This window comes from Budorcas taxicolor, chromosome 2 (assembly GCF_023091745.1).
Source record: "Budorcas taxicolor isolate Tak-1 chromosome 2, Takin1.1, whole genome shotgun sequence".
Classification (NCBI taxonomy): domain Eukaryota; kingdom Metazoa; phylum Chordata; class Mammalia; order Artiodactyla; family Bovidae; genus Budorcas; species Budorcas taxicolor.
In genome coordinates, this window is record NC_068911.1 from 157,268,979 (window position 1) to 157,288,108 (window position 19,130).

The 19,130-nt window shown below is 39.1% G+C and overlaps 1 protein-coding gene across 2 annotated transcripts in view; it reads right to left on the minus strand.

Moving 5' to 3' along the window:
• Nucleotides 1-19,130, minus strand: part of CUL3 (cullin 3) — a 104,981-nt gene that overhangs the window by 42,909 nt on the left and 42,942 nt on the right. For both annotated transcript variants that reach the window (XM_052658593.1, XM_052658600.1), the window contains one exon: nucleotides 6,270-6,383. In XM_052658593.1, coding sequence (XP_052514553.1) covers nucleotides 6,270-6,383 — 114 coding nt within the window. The remainder of the gene's footprint in view (nucleotides 1-6,269; nucleotides 6,384-19,130) is intronic.

Genomic DNA, 19,130 nt, shown 5'->3' on the forward strand with positions numbered 1-19,130 from the left:
ATTTGACACACTCCTTACAGATGCCTAAATTTCCATCTCCCACCTTATCAGGATTCCCTTCACCCACATATTGGGATGGACAGACTTACAGTTTCCTCGTTAGAAGACTTCAAATATCTCTGGTATTAAAGGTCCTCTTTTTCCTCCCACCTCTCCCTGTGTACATTTCAACAGCTCCTCACTTCAGCTAGAACTTCATGTCTCCTGATCCCCAACACCGAATCCTTGTTTCCTGGGAACTTGTGATTCAATTGCCCGCTTCTTAAAACAGCACAGATTGACAATCAACGATTTTAACAATGCTACGATCTTAGAATTATTCCCCGTACCCAATAAGCCAAATTGAATTAGTAGTTTTTCCTTAGCTTTTGAATATTCTTCTCTGAGACTGCTAAGTCCCTCCAAACAAAGTATAAAGGCTACTGACTGCAGTCACTATACAAACTTTGTGCCAACTTACTTAAATTATCCCCTCCCAATTACAGATGATCCACTTAGACGGCTGACCCAGCACAGGGGATATTCCAAACCTCCCTGGTGTGTCAGTTTCCCATTGTTGCTGAACAAATGACCAGCTTCAGTACCTCATTTACTCTGTAACAGTTCCCGAGTTGAGAAGACTGAAAACAGTTTCACTAGGATAGATTACGATGTCAGCAGCACTGGTTCTTTCTGGAGGCTCTGAGCGGGTTTCACTTCCCAGTCTCTTTCAATCTCTAGTGGTCATCTGTATTCCCCTCTTCCATCTTCAAAGCGTATCACTCCAATCTCTGTGTCTGTCATCATATTACCTTCTCTTATTCTGACCCTCCTGCAACTCTCTTATAAAGACCCTGCTGCAGGATAACCTAAGATAATTATCATCTCATGATCCTCAACCTCATCACCTCTGCAAAGTTCCTTCTGCTGTATATGGTGACAATCTCTAGGTTCCAGAGATTAGTCGTGGGCGTTATCTGGGAGTCCATTACTCAGCCTACCACATTCCTCAGTACCTCACATGCTTCTGCGACCAGTAACTGAGTGTCTCATGGTCTACTTTATTAAGGAGACCATCCTTGGCTTCTCTCCTCTTCACAAAGTTCTTCCTACATTGCACTTCACCTCTTCACCCATCCTAATGACTTTCCTAATAGCTCAAAGAAGCAGTGATCCATTGGTCAACTCTCCCCCCATAACTTTGAATTTATAGCTTCTAGTCCTTAAGGATAACTTCAATAGAACTGTATCTTTGTTATTTGTAAAAATGACTGGGAATATAGATAAATAAGTAAAAATATGAAAGTATCTTTGAAAATCATGACAAAGTTTTATGCAGAAAATTCTATTAACCTTCCATTAACCTTCCACACCACAATAGGAAATGCTTTCCTATTTCTTTTGACATGAATTCTAATTGCTCCAAAGTAAGCTACAGAATGCCATCCATACATTTAATTTCTCCCTTGATATAATAGCTATTTTATAGTTTACAGGGGGAGAAATATACAAGTATTAATATACCTGTGGATTATTTTGATAATTAAAGCTATTATATAACCTATGACAAATTTTCTTCATAAAATTAAAAAACTGAAAAGCAAACATACTAAGTAGCCCCAAACCAATCTTAGAAGTTTAACATGCTAACTTTTTTTAAAGAAAAGGATGAATTAAAAATAAAGCAGATTAAATACAGGTAAATTAAGTCTCAAATGTTAGAAAAAGTATAGTGGCAGAATCACATGTTCCATTTTGAGATATGTGTACACTTTTCTTTCTAGAAAGCTGAACCTGCCAACAACAAAGTGTTCAGGGACAAATTTCGACCAATAGCTGCCTCCATGTAACCTGTTATTCCATTTTCACTTTCAAGAGTCAGTGTTTCCCACAGTATCTATACACTGAGGCTGGTGCAGCGCATTTTAGACACAGACCTCTCCCTGTCAGAATGAAAGTCAGCGAGCTGAGGAGCAGGAAGGCAGGAAGACAGCGCATTTTAGACACAGACATCTCCCTGTCAGAGTCAAAGTCAGCGAGCCGTGGAGGAGGAAGGCGGGGAGACAGCGCATTTTAGACATGGACCTCTCCCTGTCAGAGTAAAGTCAGCGAGCTGAGGAGCAGGAAGGCGGGGAGACAGCGCAGCAGCTGCTCTTCTCCCGTGAGCCTGAGTTCTAAAATTCTAACAGGCAGAGCTGGTATTCACAGGAAGAAGAATCTGCCTAGGTGTATGTCTTACCTAGCAGGTAAAGTGATCTGATAAGTCTGGAATGAGGGTAAAAGCTTCATAAAAAATAACGGAGATGTCAATATAAAAAAATTGGGGGGGGGCAGTTTTTGGAAAATTAGAAGAATTTATCTTGATTGAAGCACTGGTTACACATGTGCATACATGTGTCAAAAATAACTTTGTACACTTTAGTTCTGCACATTTCAATGTTAACTGAAATTAATTATACTTTAATTTTTAAAAAACACTTATTTAATTAAGCCCAGAATACTACACATAAAAAGGCAAAATGAAGAGAATCAAAGATGAAAGAATTACATCTATAGAATATGAAAATACATCATCACTTTAACCTCTTTCTAAATCTAAAATTTTGCATTTGTAATAAGCATTTTGAAAAAATGCACTATCTATTAACAAATGTGTATAGTAATTCTAAGATGTAGTGAGTGCCTAGGTTGTGCAGGAGGCTGTGCTAGGTGTTGGAGACAGAGCCGTGATACAAACACTGTCCCGTCCCCACCACTCCCAGTCCAGTCGAGCGAGGAAGCGAGGCTTTAAGCACTTGCTAGTAATGATAAATACTACAAAGGGAGCAGCGCTAGGTACAATGAGAGCAGCTGGGGCCATGGGCAGTACAAAGCACGGAGCAAGGAACGCTTACCAGAAATCTAAGCAAAGCCTTGAAGTAGGAACACATGACAAAGAGAGGAAACGTTCTGGAAACATCTCCCAACAGAACACAGGTGTGAATATTCCAAGATGAGAGAGAAGGATGAGAAAGAATCATGCACTTTAAAGTAATAATTCTAGGAACAATGCAAAAAAGAAGAGAAGGGAGCATGGTGAATTGTCTATGACTAGCTACTAAGAAATCTAAGAGCTCTGGTCTTGAGTGGCAGATATGAAAATAAGAAATTACACATTCTAGATATATGATGTAGGAAAAAAGGGAGAAGAAACTGACAAGAATAATTTCCAGGTTCCTGTCATGACCAAATGGAATCACACTGATTATGAGCTCACTTGGAAATGCCAAGTGTGAACTCTCTCTAGACAGTGAAGGGAGCCACCAGCTGGATCAAAGAATTTCTGAGTCTGAATCTCAGAGCATGAGACTGGAGAGAGAAGGTAGGCGTCATATGCACAAAGGCACTACAGAGAGTCAAGGGAAGTGAGCACCATGTACCAGGAGAGGGAAGCCTAAGGTGAGCCCCACGGATGGCTCTATTTCAAGGGGCAAGAAGAGAAAGAAGAGTGACTGACAAGAAACAGAAAGGCAGAGGCATACCAAGGGAGTACTTGATCGCAGAAACTAACCACCCAACCATGCCAGAATAATAGTACTCAAGCGTGCCAATGCTGCTGGAAAAGCAAGGCAAGTGAGGATTAGCAGTGAGCTTTGTTTTCAGAGATGTGCAGACAGGAGCAAGACAGAACAGAAGAGTTGAGGTAGAAGCATGACTGAAATATACTCAAAATGAACGGTGGTAGTTTAGTCGCTAAGTCGTATCTGACTCTTGCGACCCCATGGACTTGCCTACTAAGCTCCTCTGTGCATGGGATATCCCAGGCAAGAATACTGGAGTGGTTTGCCCTTTCTTCTTCCAGAGGATCTTCCCGACTCAGGGACTGAATCTGTGTCTCCTACCTTGCAGGTAGATTCAAACCGATGAGAAAAGAGAGACAGCAAGTGTCAACACTTGCTATGAGACATTTAGCTGTGAACAGTAATGGGAGATCCTAGGTGGCAGTGGAGGAGTCCAAGAGAAAATTCAGCGGGATATTATTCTGAGAAGGCGGAGAAAATAGAGGGAAACTTGCAGACTCAGAGGCAAGAGATGAATACAGCTTCTACCTGATGCTTTCTCTTTCCCTGAAAGGCAGATGAGATTGTTTATTAACAGCAAGGGGACCAGCAGGATAGCAGGAGGCTTGAAGAGAAATAAGTGTTTCAAAGTGGTAGAATGAGCTGACTAGAGACTTCTGGGCAGTGTGGAAGGTTGGTAGAGGAAGCTCATGAAAATGGACACATAGTACAAGGTTTCCCAAATGGGGTTTCTACCAGCAGAAGCCCAAGGAAGGCAAGTGGCTGAGTTTATCCAGGGCTGTTACACTACCACATGGATTTTATGAAAAGATGAAGGGAAATATTACTACTAATTCTAACTGAACAAAATACTACAGTCCAGGCCATATAAGTGCTTCACATGAAGGGCTCCTTTAAGCCTCATGGCTACTCTACCAATGAGTACAATATTATTTTCATTTTATAAATGAAGCTAAGGAGTAATAATTAGTTCCTTGATTATGATAATTAGTTCCCTGACTACAGTCACATAACAGCTAGGATTTAAAGTCTGAGATTTCTTTTGTGCCCCCACCAACAAAAAATGCAGTGTGTGTGCTGAAATAAAATAGAAATTCTAAGCAATCACAGGGTATAAAGAAAGTATATATTATTTCAAAATACTCCTTTTATCAACAGAGCAATGGACTATAAAATCACAAGTGATTTTCTATCTCAGTGTCTGTGTTGAAACTCAAAGACTCAACAAATCTGGAACTTAAAGAAGACAGCAGTAAGCGAAGTCATTTCACATTTAAATCCTAAACATTATGATATGTTTTCACAGGCTACCTCATTTACCTCAAAATGTCCACATTAAGATAACTATTGTGAAGAGGGAAATGAGGCTCAGAAAGGCTAAATAATCTGCTAAACCTTTTCCCAAAACCCTGAAAAATGATGTAGCTCTTCTTTGATGCTCTTGCCAATCAGTTCAGTTCAGTCACTCAGTCATGTCCCACTCTTTGTGATCCCACGGACTGTAGCACTCCAGGCCTCCCTGTCCATCACCAACCCCCAGAGCTTACTCAAACTCATGTCCATAGCATCAGTGATGCCATCCAACCACCTCATCCTCGGCCACCCCCTTCCCTTCCCACATTCAATCTTTCCCAGCATCACAAATCCTGGGGTAATAGGCCTGATTGAATTCACTCAGCAGAACAGAAAACTTTATAGTTCTTTGATCTCACTGGAAATTCTTTTCAAAGACTGCCTCATTCTACCAACTAAAGAAACTAGGATCCACTCTCACCATTACAACTAATAATCAAAAACTAAAGAAACTGAAAATAAAAATTCCAAAGCAGAGAGTAAAATCTTGGAAGAAAATCATTAAGTCCTATTCCCAGACATAAGTTCAATTCCCAACCATAAACACTGAAGAAACAAGTTAGTGGGCTTGATGACTCTGCAGACCCAATAATGAAGCTTGACGAATCTTTAATAATTGTATTTTTTTAAAAAACCTGATAGTTTTTAATCTCCTTGAAAGCTATTAAACAATCTAGCTCAAGTCAATGTTTTCCTAACTGTTTTGATCAACAAGGTCTTTTTTTGAATGATAAAAACAAAAAAGTTATACGTGAAAAAGGGAATACATATCTGAAGAATACATATACATATGTGTGTGTGTGTGTGTGTGTGTACATGTACACATATAAACACACATCCCTAGAGGAGGAAATGGCAACTCACTAGTATTCTTGCCTGGGCAATTCCATGGACAGAGGAGCCTAGGGGGCTACAGTCCATGGGGTCACAAAGGGTCAGACACGACTGAGCATACACATATACTATTGGGAGAGACAGATGGCAGCTATTAAGAGTACAGTTATTACAAAAAAAGTTGCATTAATACGGTATCTCCTGTAACCAAAAAATAAAGACATTAGGGTTAAAAACCTGCAAGAGAATATTTAGCTTTCATCTCTCATGTTGCCACTCAACTCCCCTTACTCAGGGATGGGCTTTTCAGTATTTCCCGTATTGAAGCTTAAGTGCTAGATTACATCTTTTCCTTTCTAATCCTTAAGTATACGAACAACTAAGATTTTATACATATAAGCTAAAGTTGGCCCTTATGATATAAACGGTATTAAAAAAAAGAAAAGTTTTCCACACTGAGTTGCACAATCTAACTAAATGTGACAGAAAAAATGACACTGTGTTTTGAAATGCTTAAAGGAAAAACAACAAAGCTCTACTTACCATATACATTAGTATGTCTCTAATCATCACCATAGCTGTCTGATGATCATTCCAAGCTTGATTTAGCGTTTGAAGAAAGTTGTTATTCAATGAATTTAGTACATCTTCTCGCACCTATTAACAGAAGGGTTCATTACAGTTTGTTTATACACCCAATGCACACTCATATGTATACATGCACATTATCTGTTCAACAAAATAATGAAGTGAAATCTTCGATTTTAAATCAAAGAAACATGTTACAGACCAGTAGAAGTAAGATATAATATAACCTATATACAGATAACTAACAAAACACATTTTGTACAGTCCAGACCAGTCTCTTGACCTCCAGAATCATAAAGCAACCTCCTGGGCATTTCTCAACCCTCCAATGATGTAACTTGTCAGCATAAAATCCTAAAGACTTACAAAAGAACTACAAAGGTGCCACAGAACTGGTCCCAGGCTCTAGCACTCCAGTTAAACTTTCTACTACACTACCCCTCCCACATCTTTGAAAAATGGTCAAAAACACTGACTTTGGAGTCAAACTACCTGGGCTTGAATACCAGTTCCCTGATTAGGAGTGCAACCTTGGGTAAATTATTTCATCGCCATGCTTCAGGTTCCTCATATCTGAAACAGTATCCATTTTATAGGACTGTTTTAAGGACTGAATTACCACTTGAAATACACATAAGACAGTGCCTAACACTCAGCAAACATACAATAAGCATAAAATATACTAACTTAATGCACTCCAACTACCATGAAGCTGCGTACTGCAAACGTGCTCTGCCATCTCCGCTTAGTTCACACAGCTCACTCCCCTCCTTTTCGTCTACTCAAGTTTAACCTCCACAAAAAGGTCTTTCCTGACTATCCTATTTTAATAACAATACCTCTACTTCTTCACCCTATGCTTTATTTTTCCTCATAGTATTTGTCACTAATTACCAGTATATTACATATTTATCTGTTTACTATTGCTCTGTTGCAGCAAGGATTTTCTCTTCTTCATGTGTACCTCCCACATCTAGAACAGTGCCTGGCATATAAAAGACCCTTTATTTCATCGCCACCCTCCAATACCATGATTCACCTCCAACAAGGTAAGTTCTTTCACCATATCTGCCTTTGCATAAAGTTCCTTCCAGTCTGAAATACCCTTTAAAGGCAATTCTGATAAGACTTGAGGAATTTTTCCCCACAATCCACAATCCACACCTTCTCCAGTAACAGGTTACTGACCATTACTTCTTTCTGCTATGTTATCAGTCCAATGGAAAAATTCTTTGACTAGGAAACAGAATCCAGACTCTGGTTTTAGCTTTGTCATGAAGTACTGCATCTGTCCTCTAAGTTCCTATGACACTTTGGGACGATTAATGCCAGTTTTTCAAATCCAACCAATCTTCCACGGTCCACCTCAACCTTCAGTAACTCCAGCCTAAAGAGACATATTTTTTTTTAATCTCTAAACATTCTTTACCATAGATAATCTACAGCAGTGGTTTAACTTTTTCAGGCTGGGAAGAATCTGAAGTCACAGTGCTTTCTGACACCTAAAACCCAAATTATAGACACGTGTAAATAAACACGTGTATTAGAACTAGAATAAAGTGATTTTAAGTGCCAAAGATTAAAACACACACACACACACACACACACACACACACACACACACACACACACTATTCTCAACACATAGGAGAGAAAGCAGAAGCTAAAAAAACTGTAATTTATTTTTTCTTACATGTAGAGGAAAAATAGTGGGAGATTTTACTGGTGGGACAATTAATCTATTCTACCAAACATCCAGTATGAAACCCACTAGTCTATACCACATAATTCAAAATTTTATTATATACTCTTGTTCACAAGACTCAGCTACTTGACTTCAAATATATCACCAAGATATTACTCCATGAATATGTTGACAATATTAAAAGTGATAAACATCCATGTCACTTGACAGTACTACGTTAAACACTTTCATGCAAAGTGGTAAAACATCATATTTCAAGTAATTAGGTCAACCACACATCATATGTAAGCTCCCATATGCTAAAAAAACAAAAAACCCCAGCAAGCTGAAAATGTACCTATTTACAAAATTCTTCATCAAGCTTCATATTCTTTCACTGACCCTCTAAACTCTGAGTAGCAATTAAATTAAAATCATGATAATACTAGAGAAACTGTATTATACATTCTAAACACCAGAAAATCTAGAAATTAATCATTTGAAAGGATTTAAGTGAAAATATTCCCTTTGTTATAAAAGTAAGTTATATGTTAACTCTGTTTATAAAGTCATTCTGATTTAAGAATGAAAAAATGTGCTTGGTATATCTGCTGAATAAATGAAAAATTTACCTATTAAATTTAAAAGTTATAAAATAAGGCATATTTTCTGTAACCACTAATTATACTCTAAAAATATATCAGCAAGTATAAGATACTGCCTTTCAACAAAATTAGAATGCAACCAACTAACAGTGTGTTATAAATGATAACACTGCTTTATTTGCATTATACTTCAAAAAATTATCCTGACAGATCAGTAATAGTGAATTCTACTCAGCAGAAAGGAAGTTGCTATTAAGAGTTAATTTTGTTGTATTTATTTTTGAATGATCACACACAGATATGACTAAAAGATGAAAGATAAATGCTCTTAAATATACTTGCTGCAATCACCTCTTATTCAGATCACTCTGAGCAAGAAATTGTTCCTTTAAAACTGTTTCAGGAAGTATCTTTGTACTCATATATGAAAAGTGAAAGATTATTTGTCCAAACATACAATAAAATGGTAGGAATGAGATGAAAATTTAAAGTTTATGAAGATCAAAACAGGCTTTTTCAAGACTAAGCTGGCATATAAAGCAAAACACGCATAAAATGACAAAACATTTAACCTTTATCTTACAAATTATTAACATAACAATACAGAAAGTTTGAAACAGAAAGTGGGGGATATGTAACATTATTAATCTCACACCCTACCAAAACCATAATTAGTTTCTGCACTAGCAAAGGCAAAGGAGAAGAAGGACCCTGAGATAAAGGTGGTATCAGAACCAAAGGGTCCTGTCAATCATATTGTGACCAGATCCATTATTTTAAAAATCTATATGAACATTATGCAGATGAAGAGCTGGAATGTGAAGAATGAGACGATGAAGAACAAGTTTAACAAGATCATGGAAGCTGAGAGCAGGATGATGTACCAGCTGTGACAAGAGGCTAAAGCAGTAGCTGAAAACTGATGACTACGCAAAGTATCTAGCCTTGCAAAGGATAAAGCAAGACACAGTAATTTAAAACAATAGATCATAAACCTGGCAAAGAGACAGAATCCTACAGAGACTGAGAGATTTCAATCAAGAGAATGAGAAGACAAGACAGACTGGAAGAAAATATTTAGAAAAGATACATACACCTGATTCAATTCAATTCAGTCGCTCAGTCAAGTCCAACTCTTTGAGATCCATGAATTGCAGCACGCTAGGCCTCCTTGTCCATCACCAACTCCTGGAGTCCACCCAAACCCATGTGCATTGAGTCGGTGATGCCATCTAACCATCTCATCCTCTGTCATCCCCTTCTCCTCCCTCCTTCAATCTTTCCCAGCATCAGAGTCTGTTTCAATGAGTCAGTTATTCACATCAGGTGGCCAAAATATTGGAGTTTCAGCTTCAGCATCAGTCCTTCCAAAGAACACCCAGGACTGATCTCCTTTAGGATGGACTGTTTGGATCTCCTTGCAGTTCAAGGGACTCTCAAAAGTCTCCAGCACCACAGTTCAAAAACATCAATTCTTCTGCGCTCAGCTTTCTTCACAGTCCAACTCTCACATCCATACATGACCACTGGAAAAACCATAGCCTTGACTAGACGGACCTTTGTTGGCAAAGTAATGTCTCTGCTTTTTAATATGCTGTCTAGGTTGGTCCTAACTTTCCTTCCAAGGAGTAAGCAATACACTTGATAAAGGACTGTTAATCAAAATACACAAAGAATTTCTAAAACTCGGCAGTAAGAAAATAAACAATTCAACTTTTAAAACTGGCAAGACATGGACACCTCACCAAAAAGATACTCAGATAGCAAATAGGCATATAAGAAGATGTTCAATGTCTGAATTAAAATAATGGGATGCCACCACACATCTATTAGAATGGCCAAAATCCCAAACAAGGACAACACCAAATTTGGTGAGGATGCAGAGCAATAGGAACGAACACTCAATCACTGCTGGGAGGGATACAAAATGATACAGCCACTTGGGAAGACAGTGGCAGTTTCTTACAAAACTAGACATACTCTTATTATGTGATCCAGAAAATTATGCTTCCCAGAGTAAATACCGAAGGAGTTGACAACATATGTCGACATAAAATCCCCCACACTAATGTTTATAGAAGCTTTACCTGTCACTGCCAAAACCCGGAAGCAAGGAAGATGCCGTTCAGTAGGTGAATAAATAAACTGCGGTACATCCAGACAATGGAATATCACTCAGCACTAGAAAGAAATGAGCAATCAAGCCCATGAAAAAAAAAGAAAAAAAGATGCAGAAGAACCTTAAATACATACTACAACATGAAAGAAGTCAATCTGAAAAGGTTACGTACGATATGATTCCAATCACATGACATTCTGGAAAAGGCATAACTTTAAGAGACTGTAGAAAAGATCAGTGGTTGCCAGGGCTTAAGAGTGAAAGGAAAAATGAATATGCAGAGTACAGAAGATTTTTAGGGCAGTGAAAACATTCTGTATGCTACTGTAATGGTATTTCATTAAACAGTTGCCAAGACGCATAGAATAAACACCCCCAAGAATAAACATCATGTAAACGATGGACTGTGGGTGATAATGATAAGCCAGTGTTCCAAGTCCAATACTGTAACAACTGCACCACTCCGGCAGGGATGCTTGTGGTGGGGGAGACTGTACATGTGTCAGTGGGCATATAGGAAATCTCTATACCTTTTGCTCAATTTTGCTGTGAATCGAAAACTGCTTTAAAAAATAGAGTCTATCTTAAAAAGCTTCTCTGGTAGCTCAGATGGTAAAGAATCTACCTGCAATGCAGGAGAACTGGGTCAGGAATATCCCCTTAAGAAGGAAACAGCAACCCACTCCAACATTCTTGTCTGGAGAACTCCATGCACAGAAGAGCCTGGCTGGCCAGTTTCATGAGGCTGCACAGTTGAACACAACCGAGTGACTAACACACATACACAAAGTCGGGGGCCCACACAGGATCTAAGAGAAAGAGAATGTTGGGTATTCTTGTTTTTAAAGAGCTACCCAGGTGATTCTGATATAACAGCCAGGATTAGGGGCCCTTTAACATTAAGAGCTAAACCAGACATTTTTGTTCCTTCCCTTTGCAAAAGTTCCTCAATACGAATGTTTATCGTAATAATAATAATAATAATCATACTATATGTGGTTCTAAGTTCTGATTTTCTTAGGTCATTGTTAACATTCAACATCAACCTTTACTTTAAGAGACAAATTTCTTGCTGTATCATTTCACTTCCAAAACACCACAATAATTCAAAGAAAAAGGGTATAGCAGAATCAAATGTAAGAAAAAAACTGTCATCTGAGATTTAAACAGTTTTCAACCTAACACCAAAAGCATGAGGTATAAAAGGAAAAAAAATGATAAAATGAGCTCCATCAAAACTGAAATTTTTTGTTCTGCAAGTATTCTTAAAAGAATAAAAAGACAAACTATTGACAGGGAGAAAGTGTCAAATGACTTGTACCAAGAATAAAAAAAAAAAAACCCAAACTCTTACAACTCAATAAAGCAAGCAAACAGAATTTTTAAACGGGAAAAAGACTTGAACAGACACTCAACCAAGTAAGATATAAAAAGGCAATGTGGCACATGAAAAGATGTTCACCAACATGAGGTAGGAAGGAAAGGCAAATTAAAAGCATGATGAGATACCACTACCCACATATATCAGAATGGCTACAATACTGACAGTACCAAGTGCTGGCAAAGATTCTGAACAGCTAAAACTTTCATACATTGCTAGCAGCAATACAAAATGGCACAATCCCACCAGCAGTCTAGCAGTAACTTATGAAGTTAAATATACAATTACCATGACCCAGCAATCCCACACCTAGGAATTTATCCTAGAGAAAGGAAAACCTGTATCCACACAAAAACTTACAGAAAAATGTTCACAGCAACTCTATTCACAACCAGAAGAAACTATACAACCCAAATGTCTTGCAATAAATAAATAGGTAAATGGATAAGCAAACGGATACACTGATAACAAGAGAATATCATCCGGCAACAACAAGGAACAAACTATTGATATACACAACAGACTGGCTCAATTACAAAATAATTATGTGAATGACAGAAGTCAGTCTCAAAGGCTACAAACTGTATGATTCCATTTATACAACATTATTGACAAAACAAAAATACACTGACAGATCAGTGGTTGCCAAGTATTAAGGGTGGAAGAAGGATGTGACTACAAAGGAAAACCAGAAATGTTGGGGGGCTGAAGGATATTCCATACTGACTGTGACAGCAATTATACAAACCTATACATGGGTTAAAATTCACAGAATAGTACATGAAATTCAAAGGATAATTTTATTGTATATTTATTTTTTAAAACTTGCAATATTTATGTTCTCAAATTGGGTCCTGTTTCATTATTGTATTATTAACATAAGCTATGATGCCACAGAATGCTCAAACTACCACACAATTGCACTCATCTCACATGCTAACAGAGTAATGCTCAAAATTCTCCAAGCCAGGCTTCAGCAATACATGAACCGTGAACTTCCTGATGTTCAAGCTGATTTTAGAAAAGGCAGAGGAATCAGAGATCAAATTGCCAACACCCACCAGATCATCAAAAAAGCAAGAGAGTACTAGAAAAACATCTATTTCTGCTTTAGTGACTATGCCAAAGCCTTTGACTGTGTGGATCACAATAAACTGTGGAAAATTCGGAAAGAGATGGAATACCAGACCACCTGACCTGCCTCTTGAGAAACCTACATGCAGGTCAGGAAACAACACTTAGAACTGGACATGGAACAACAGACTGGTTCCAAATAGGAAAAGGAGTACATCAAGGCTGTATACTGTCACCCTGCTTATTTAACTTATATGCAGAGTACATCATGAGAAACACTGGGCTGGAGGAAGCACAAGCTGGAATCAAGATTGCCGGGAGAAATATCAATCACCTCAGATATGCAGATGACACCACCCTTATGGCAGAGAGTGAAGAGGAACTAAAAAGCCTCTTGATGAAAGTCAAAGTAGAGAGTGAAAAAGTTGGCTTAAAGCTCAACATTCAGAAAACGAAGATCATGGCATCTGGTCCCATCACTTCATGGGAAATAGATGGGCAAACAGTGGAAACAGTGTCAGACTTTATTTTTCTGGGCTCCAAAATCACTGCAGATGGTGACTGCAGCCATGAAATTAAAAGACGCTTACTCCTTGGAAGAAAAGTTATGATCAATCTAGACAGCATATTCAAAAGCAGAGACATTACTTTGCCAACAAACGTCCGTCTAGTCAAGGCTATGGTTTTTCCAGTGGTCATGTTATGGATGTGAGAGTTGGACTGTGAAGAAAGCTGAGTGCCAAAGAATTGATGCTTTTGAACTGTGGTGTTGGAGAAGACTCTTGAGAGTCCCTTGGACTGCAAGGAGATCCAACCAGTCCATCCTAAAGGAGATCAGCCCTGGGATTTCTTTGGAAGGAATGATGCTAAAGCTGAAACTCCAGTACTTTGGCCATCTCATGTGAAGAGTTGACTCACTGGAAAAGACCCTGATGCTGGGAGGGACTGGGGGCAGGAGGAAAGGGGATGACAGAGGATGAGATGGCTGGATGGCATCACCAACTCGATTGACGTGATTTGAGTGAACTCCAGGAGTTGGTGATGGACAGGGAGGCCTGGCGTGCTGCGATTCATGGGGTCACAAAGAATCGGACACGACTGAGCGAATGAACTGAACTGATGATGCCACAATCATTATTCATAAAAGCAACCTGAATGCCAAACAATGAAGAATCATTATTTTGAGTACACCAAACTTTACAGAGCCCTCTTCAATAATTCAAATGGACATACTACATCCTCCATTTCTGTGAACAGAACTTTCCCTGTCCTTTTCATTACACCCTCAGTGAAGATTAAAGTGGATTAGTAAATCAAAACAAAGCCTTTATTTTTCAATGCCATAATAATGTAAGTTCACTGTGTTCAATGATAAACTGACATCCAAGTTGTAAGAAATACATTCTCAAATCAATCAGATTACTGGTGAAGGTATGAAAGTGGAAAGGGTAATGACAGGAGAGGGCAGCAGGTAGGAGCATGAGTGGGAGCTGAAAGGACTGACAAGCAGGCTGCCCTTGGGCCAGCAGCTCATGGCTAGAGAGTTGAAGGATTATTAATAGTCTACACATTAACTCCCCACCCTGTAACACACACACACACACACACACACACACACATTTATTCTTCACCATTAATTAAAACTTTTTCACCCTCTGAAGTTTAAATGCCTGGAGCAAATCCCAGCAAGCCAATCCTAATATCTAGGTAACACCAAGAAATTTTATCAACTAAAAGTAGTAATTAAGATTTTAATTCTCAACTTTACTGAAACAAGAACTAAGCCATATAATTAATGATGATATGGACTACTGAAAAGGACTTTCTGCTTTAAAAAATCTTCAAACTCGGGACAAAACTTAATTCCAATAGAGATAAACCTCTGAAAAATACAGACATTTGTATTTGGCATTATTTTCCATGGAAATATATACCATGTATTAAAAACATCAAAAGGTACATGAATAATATGGTGCATGTGCTAAAAAAAAAAAGAGAGAAAACATTTAAGGGTACCATGGAAACACTATCATGGTTAAGAGGTGTGACTTCTTAGAAATCTGTAGCATTTCAGTGTTCACTCAGGAGCTAAACAATCAAATTTGTATTTGCAGACAGTTACCGAGGGCAATTACAAAGACTTTGAACAAGTTATTTAACCTATACATTCTGTAGTTTCTCTTCCTGGAATATGACAGGTTGATCAGATCAACGGCACTCATGCAATGCCTTAGAACCATTTCAGGGTGGGCTCTTTCCCCTAATTAATATGATTTATACTGGTTTTGTGTGATTTTAAAAGTAGGGTTTCCACTGTTTTAAAAATACAGGCATACCTTGAAGATACCATGGTTCTGATTCCAAACCATTGCAACAAACCAAGCACTGCAACAAATCAAGTCACAAAGACTTTTTTTGTTAAAGCGAGTCTCACGAATTTTTTGGTTTCCTAGTGCATATAAAACTTACGTTTACATTACACAGTAGGCTATTAAGTGGGCAATAGTATTATGTCTAAATAAACAGTGCATAGAGCAGGCGTCAAGAGACAGCCCACATCCAAGGTACGAGAAACCCAAGTAAGACAGTAGGTGTTGCAAGAGGGTATCAAAGGGCAGACACACTGAAACCATACTCTCGGAAAACCAGTCAATCTGATCACACACACCATAGCCTTGTCTAACTCAATGAAACTAAGCCATGCCCGTGGGGCAACCCAAGACAGGCGGGTCATGGTGGAGAGGTCTGACAGAATGTGGTCCCTTGGAGAAGGGAATGGCAAACTACTTCAGTATTCTTGCCTTGAGAACCCCATGAACAGTATGAAAAGGCAAAATGATAGGATACTGAAAGAGGGACTCCCCAGGTCAGTAGGTGCCCAATATGCTACTGGAGATCAGTGGAGGAATAACTCCAGAAAGAATGAAGGGATGGAGCCAAAGCAAAAACAGTACCCAGCTGTGTATGTGACCGGTGATAGAAGCAAGGTCCGATGCTACAAAGAGCAATATTGCATAGGAACCTGGAATGTTACGTCCATGAATCAAGGCAAATTGGAAGTGGTCAAAAGGAGATGGCAAGAGTGAATGCCAACATTCTAGGAATCAGCGAACTAAAATGGACTGGAATGGGTGAATTTAACTCATACGACCCTTATATCTACTACTGCGGGCAGGAATCCCTTAGAAGAAATGGAGTAGCCATCACGGTCAACAAAGAGAGTCTGAAATGCAATACCTGGATGCAATCTCAAAAACGACAGAATGATCTCTGTTTGTTTCCAAGGCAAACCGTTCAATATCACAGTTATCTAAGTCTATGCCCCAACCAGTAATGCTGAAGAAGTTGAACGGTTCTATGAAGACCTACAAGACTTTCTAGAACTAACACCAGAAAAAGATGTTCTTTTCATTATAGGGGACTGGAATGCAAAAGTAGGAAGCCAAGAAACACCTGGAGTAACAGGCAAATTTGGCCTTGGAATGCAGAATGAAGCAGGGCAAAGGCTAATATAGTTTTGCCAAGAAAACGCACTGGTCATAGTAAACACCCTCTTCCAACAACACAAGAGAAGACTACACATGGACATCACCAGATGGTCAACACCGAAATCAGACTGATTATATTCTTTGCAGCCACAGATGGAGAAGCTCTATACAGTCAGCAAAAACAAGACAGGGAGCTGACTGTGACTCAGATCATGATCTCCTTACTGCCAAATTCAGACTTAAATTGAAGAAAGTAGGGAAAATCACTAGACCATTCAGGTACGACCTAAATCAAATTTCTTATGATTATACAGTGGAAGTGAAAAACAGATTTAAGGGACTAGATCTGATAGATAAGAGTGCCTGTTGCACTATGGACGGAGGTTCGTGACATTGTACAGGAGACAGGGATCAAGACCAAGCAAAATGGCTGTTTGGGGAGGCCTTACAAATAGCTGTGAAAAGAAGAGAAGTGAAAAGCAAAGGAGAAAAGGAAAGATACAAACATCTGAATGTAGAGTTCCAAATAGCAAGAGGAGATAAGAAAGCCTTTCTCAGTGATCAATGCAAAGAAATAGACGAAAACAACAGAATGGGAAAGACTAGAGATCTCTTCAAGAAAATTAAAGATACCAAGGGAACATTTCATGCAAAGATGGGCTCGATAAAGGACAGAAATGGTCTGGACCTAACAGAAGCAGAAGATATTAAAAAGAGGTGGCAAGAATACACAGAAGAACTGTACAAAAAAGATCTTCATGACCCAGATAATCACGAGGGTATCATCACTCACCTAGAGCCAGATATCCTGGAATGTGAAGTCAAGTGGGCCTTAGAAAGCAGAGGTGATGGAATTCCCGTTGAGCTATTTCAAATCCTGAAAGATGATGCTGTGAAAGTGCTGTACTCAATATGCCAGCAAATGTGGAAAACTCAGCAGTGGCCATAGGACTGGAAAAGGTCAGTTTTCATTTCAATCCCTAAGAAAGGCAATGCCAAAGAATGCTCAGACTACTGCACAATTGCACTCATCTCACATGCTAGCAGAGTAATGCTCAAAATTCTCCAAGCCAGGCTTCAGCAATACGTGAACTGTGTACTTCCAGATGTTCAAGCTGGTTTTAGAAAAGGCAGAGGAACCAGAGATCAAATTGCCAACATCTGCCGGATCTATGAAAAAGCAAGAGTTCCAGAAAAACATTTCTGCTTTATTGACTATGCCAAAGCCTTTGACTGTGTGGATCACAATAAACTGTGGAAAATTCTGAAAGAGATGGGAATACCAGACCACCTGACCTGCCTCTTGAGAAACCTACATGCAGGTCAGGAAACAACACTTAGAACTGGACATGGAACAACAGACTGGTTCCAAATAGGAAAAGGAGTACGTCAAGGCTGTATATTGTCACCCTGCTTATTTAACTTAAATGCAGAGTACATCATGAAAAACACTGGGCTGGAGGAAGCACAAGCTGGAATCAAGATTGCCAGGAGAAATATCAATCATCTCAGATATGCAGATGATACCACCCTTACGGCAGAAAGTGAAGAGGAACTCAAAAGCCTCTTGATGAAAGTGAAAGAGAAGAGTGAAACAGTTGGCTTAAAGCTCAACATTCAGAAAACGAAGATCATGGCATCTGGTCCCATCACTTCATGGCAAATAGATGGGCAAACAGTGGAAACAGTGTCAGACTTTATATTTTTGGGCTCCCAAATCACTGCAGATGGTGACTGCAGCCATGACATTAAAAGACGCTTACTACCTAGTTAGCATATTCAAAAGCAGAGACATTACTTTGCCAACAAAGGTCCATCTTGTCAAGGCTATGGTTTTTCCAGTGGTCATGTTATGGATGTGAGAGTTGGACTGTGAAGAAAGCTGAGTGCCAAAGAATTGATGCTTTTGAACTGTGGTGTTGGAGAAGACTCTTGAGAGTCCCTTGGACTGCAAGGAGATCCAACCAGTCCATTCTGAAGGAGATCAGCCCTGGGATTTCTTTGGAAGGAATGATGCTAAAGCTGAAACTCCAGTACTTTGGCCATCTCATGTGAAGAGCTGACTCACTGGAAAAGACTCTGATGCTGGGAGAGACTGTGGGCAGGAGGAGAAGGGGATGACAGAGGATGAGATGGCTGGATGGCATCACCGACTCGATGGACATGATTTGAGTGAACTCCAGGAGTTGGTGATGGACAGGGAGGCCTGGCATGCTGCGATTCATGGGGTCTCAAAGAGTCAGACATGACTCAGCGACTGAACTGATCTTAATTTAAAAATATTTTGTAGCAAATAAAAGCTAACCATCATCTGAGTCATCAAGGTGTTATAATCTTGTTGCTGGTGAAGATCTTGCCAAGGTGTTGATGGCTGCTGACTGATCAGGGGTGGCTGGTGAATGCTGGGATGGCTTTGGCAATTTCTTCAAATAAGATGACAATGAAGTGTGTCACATGAATAAAGT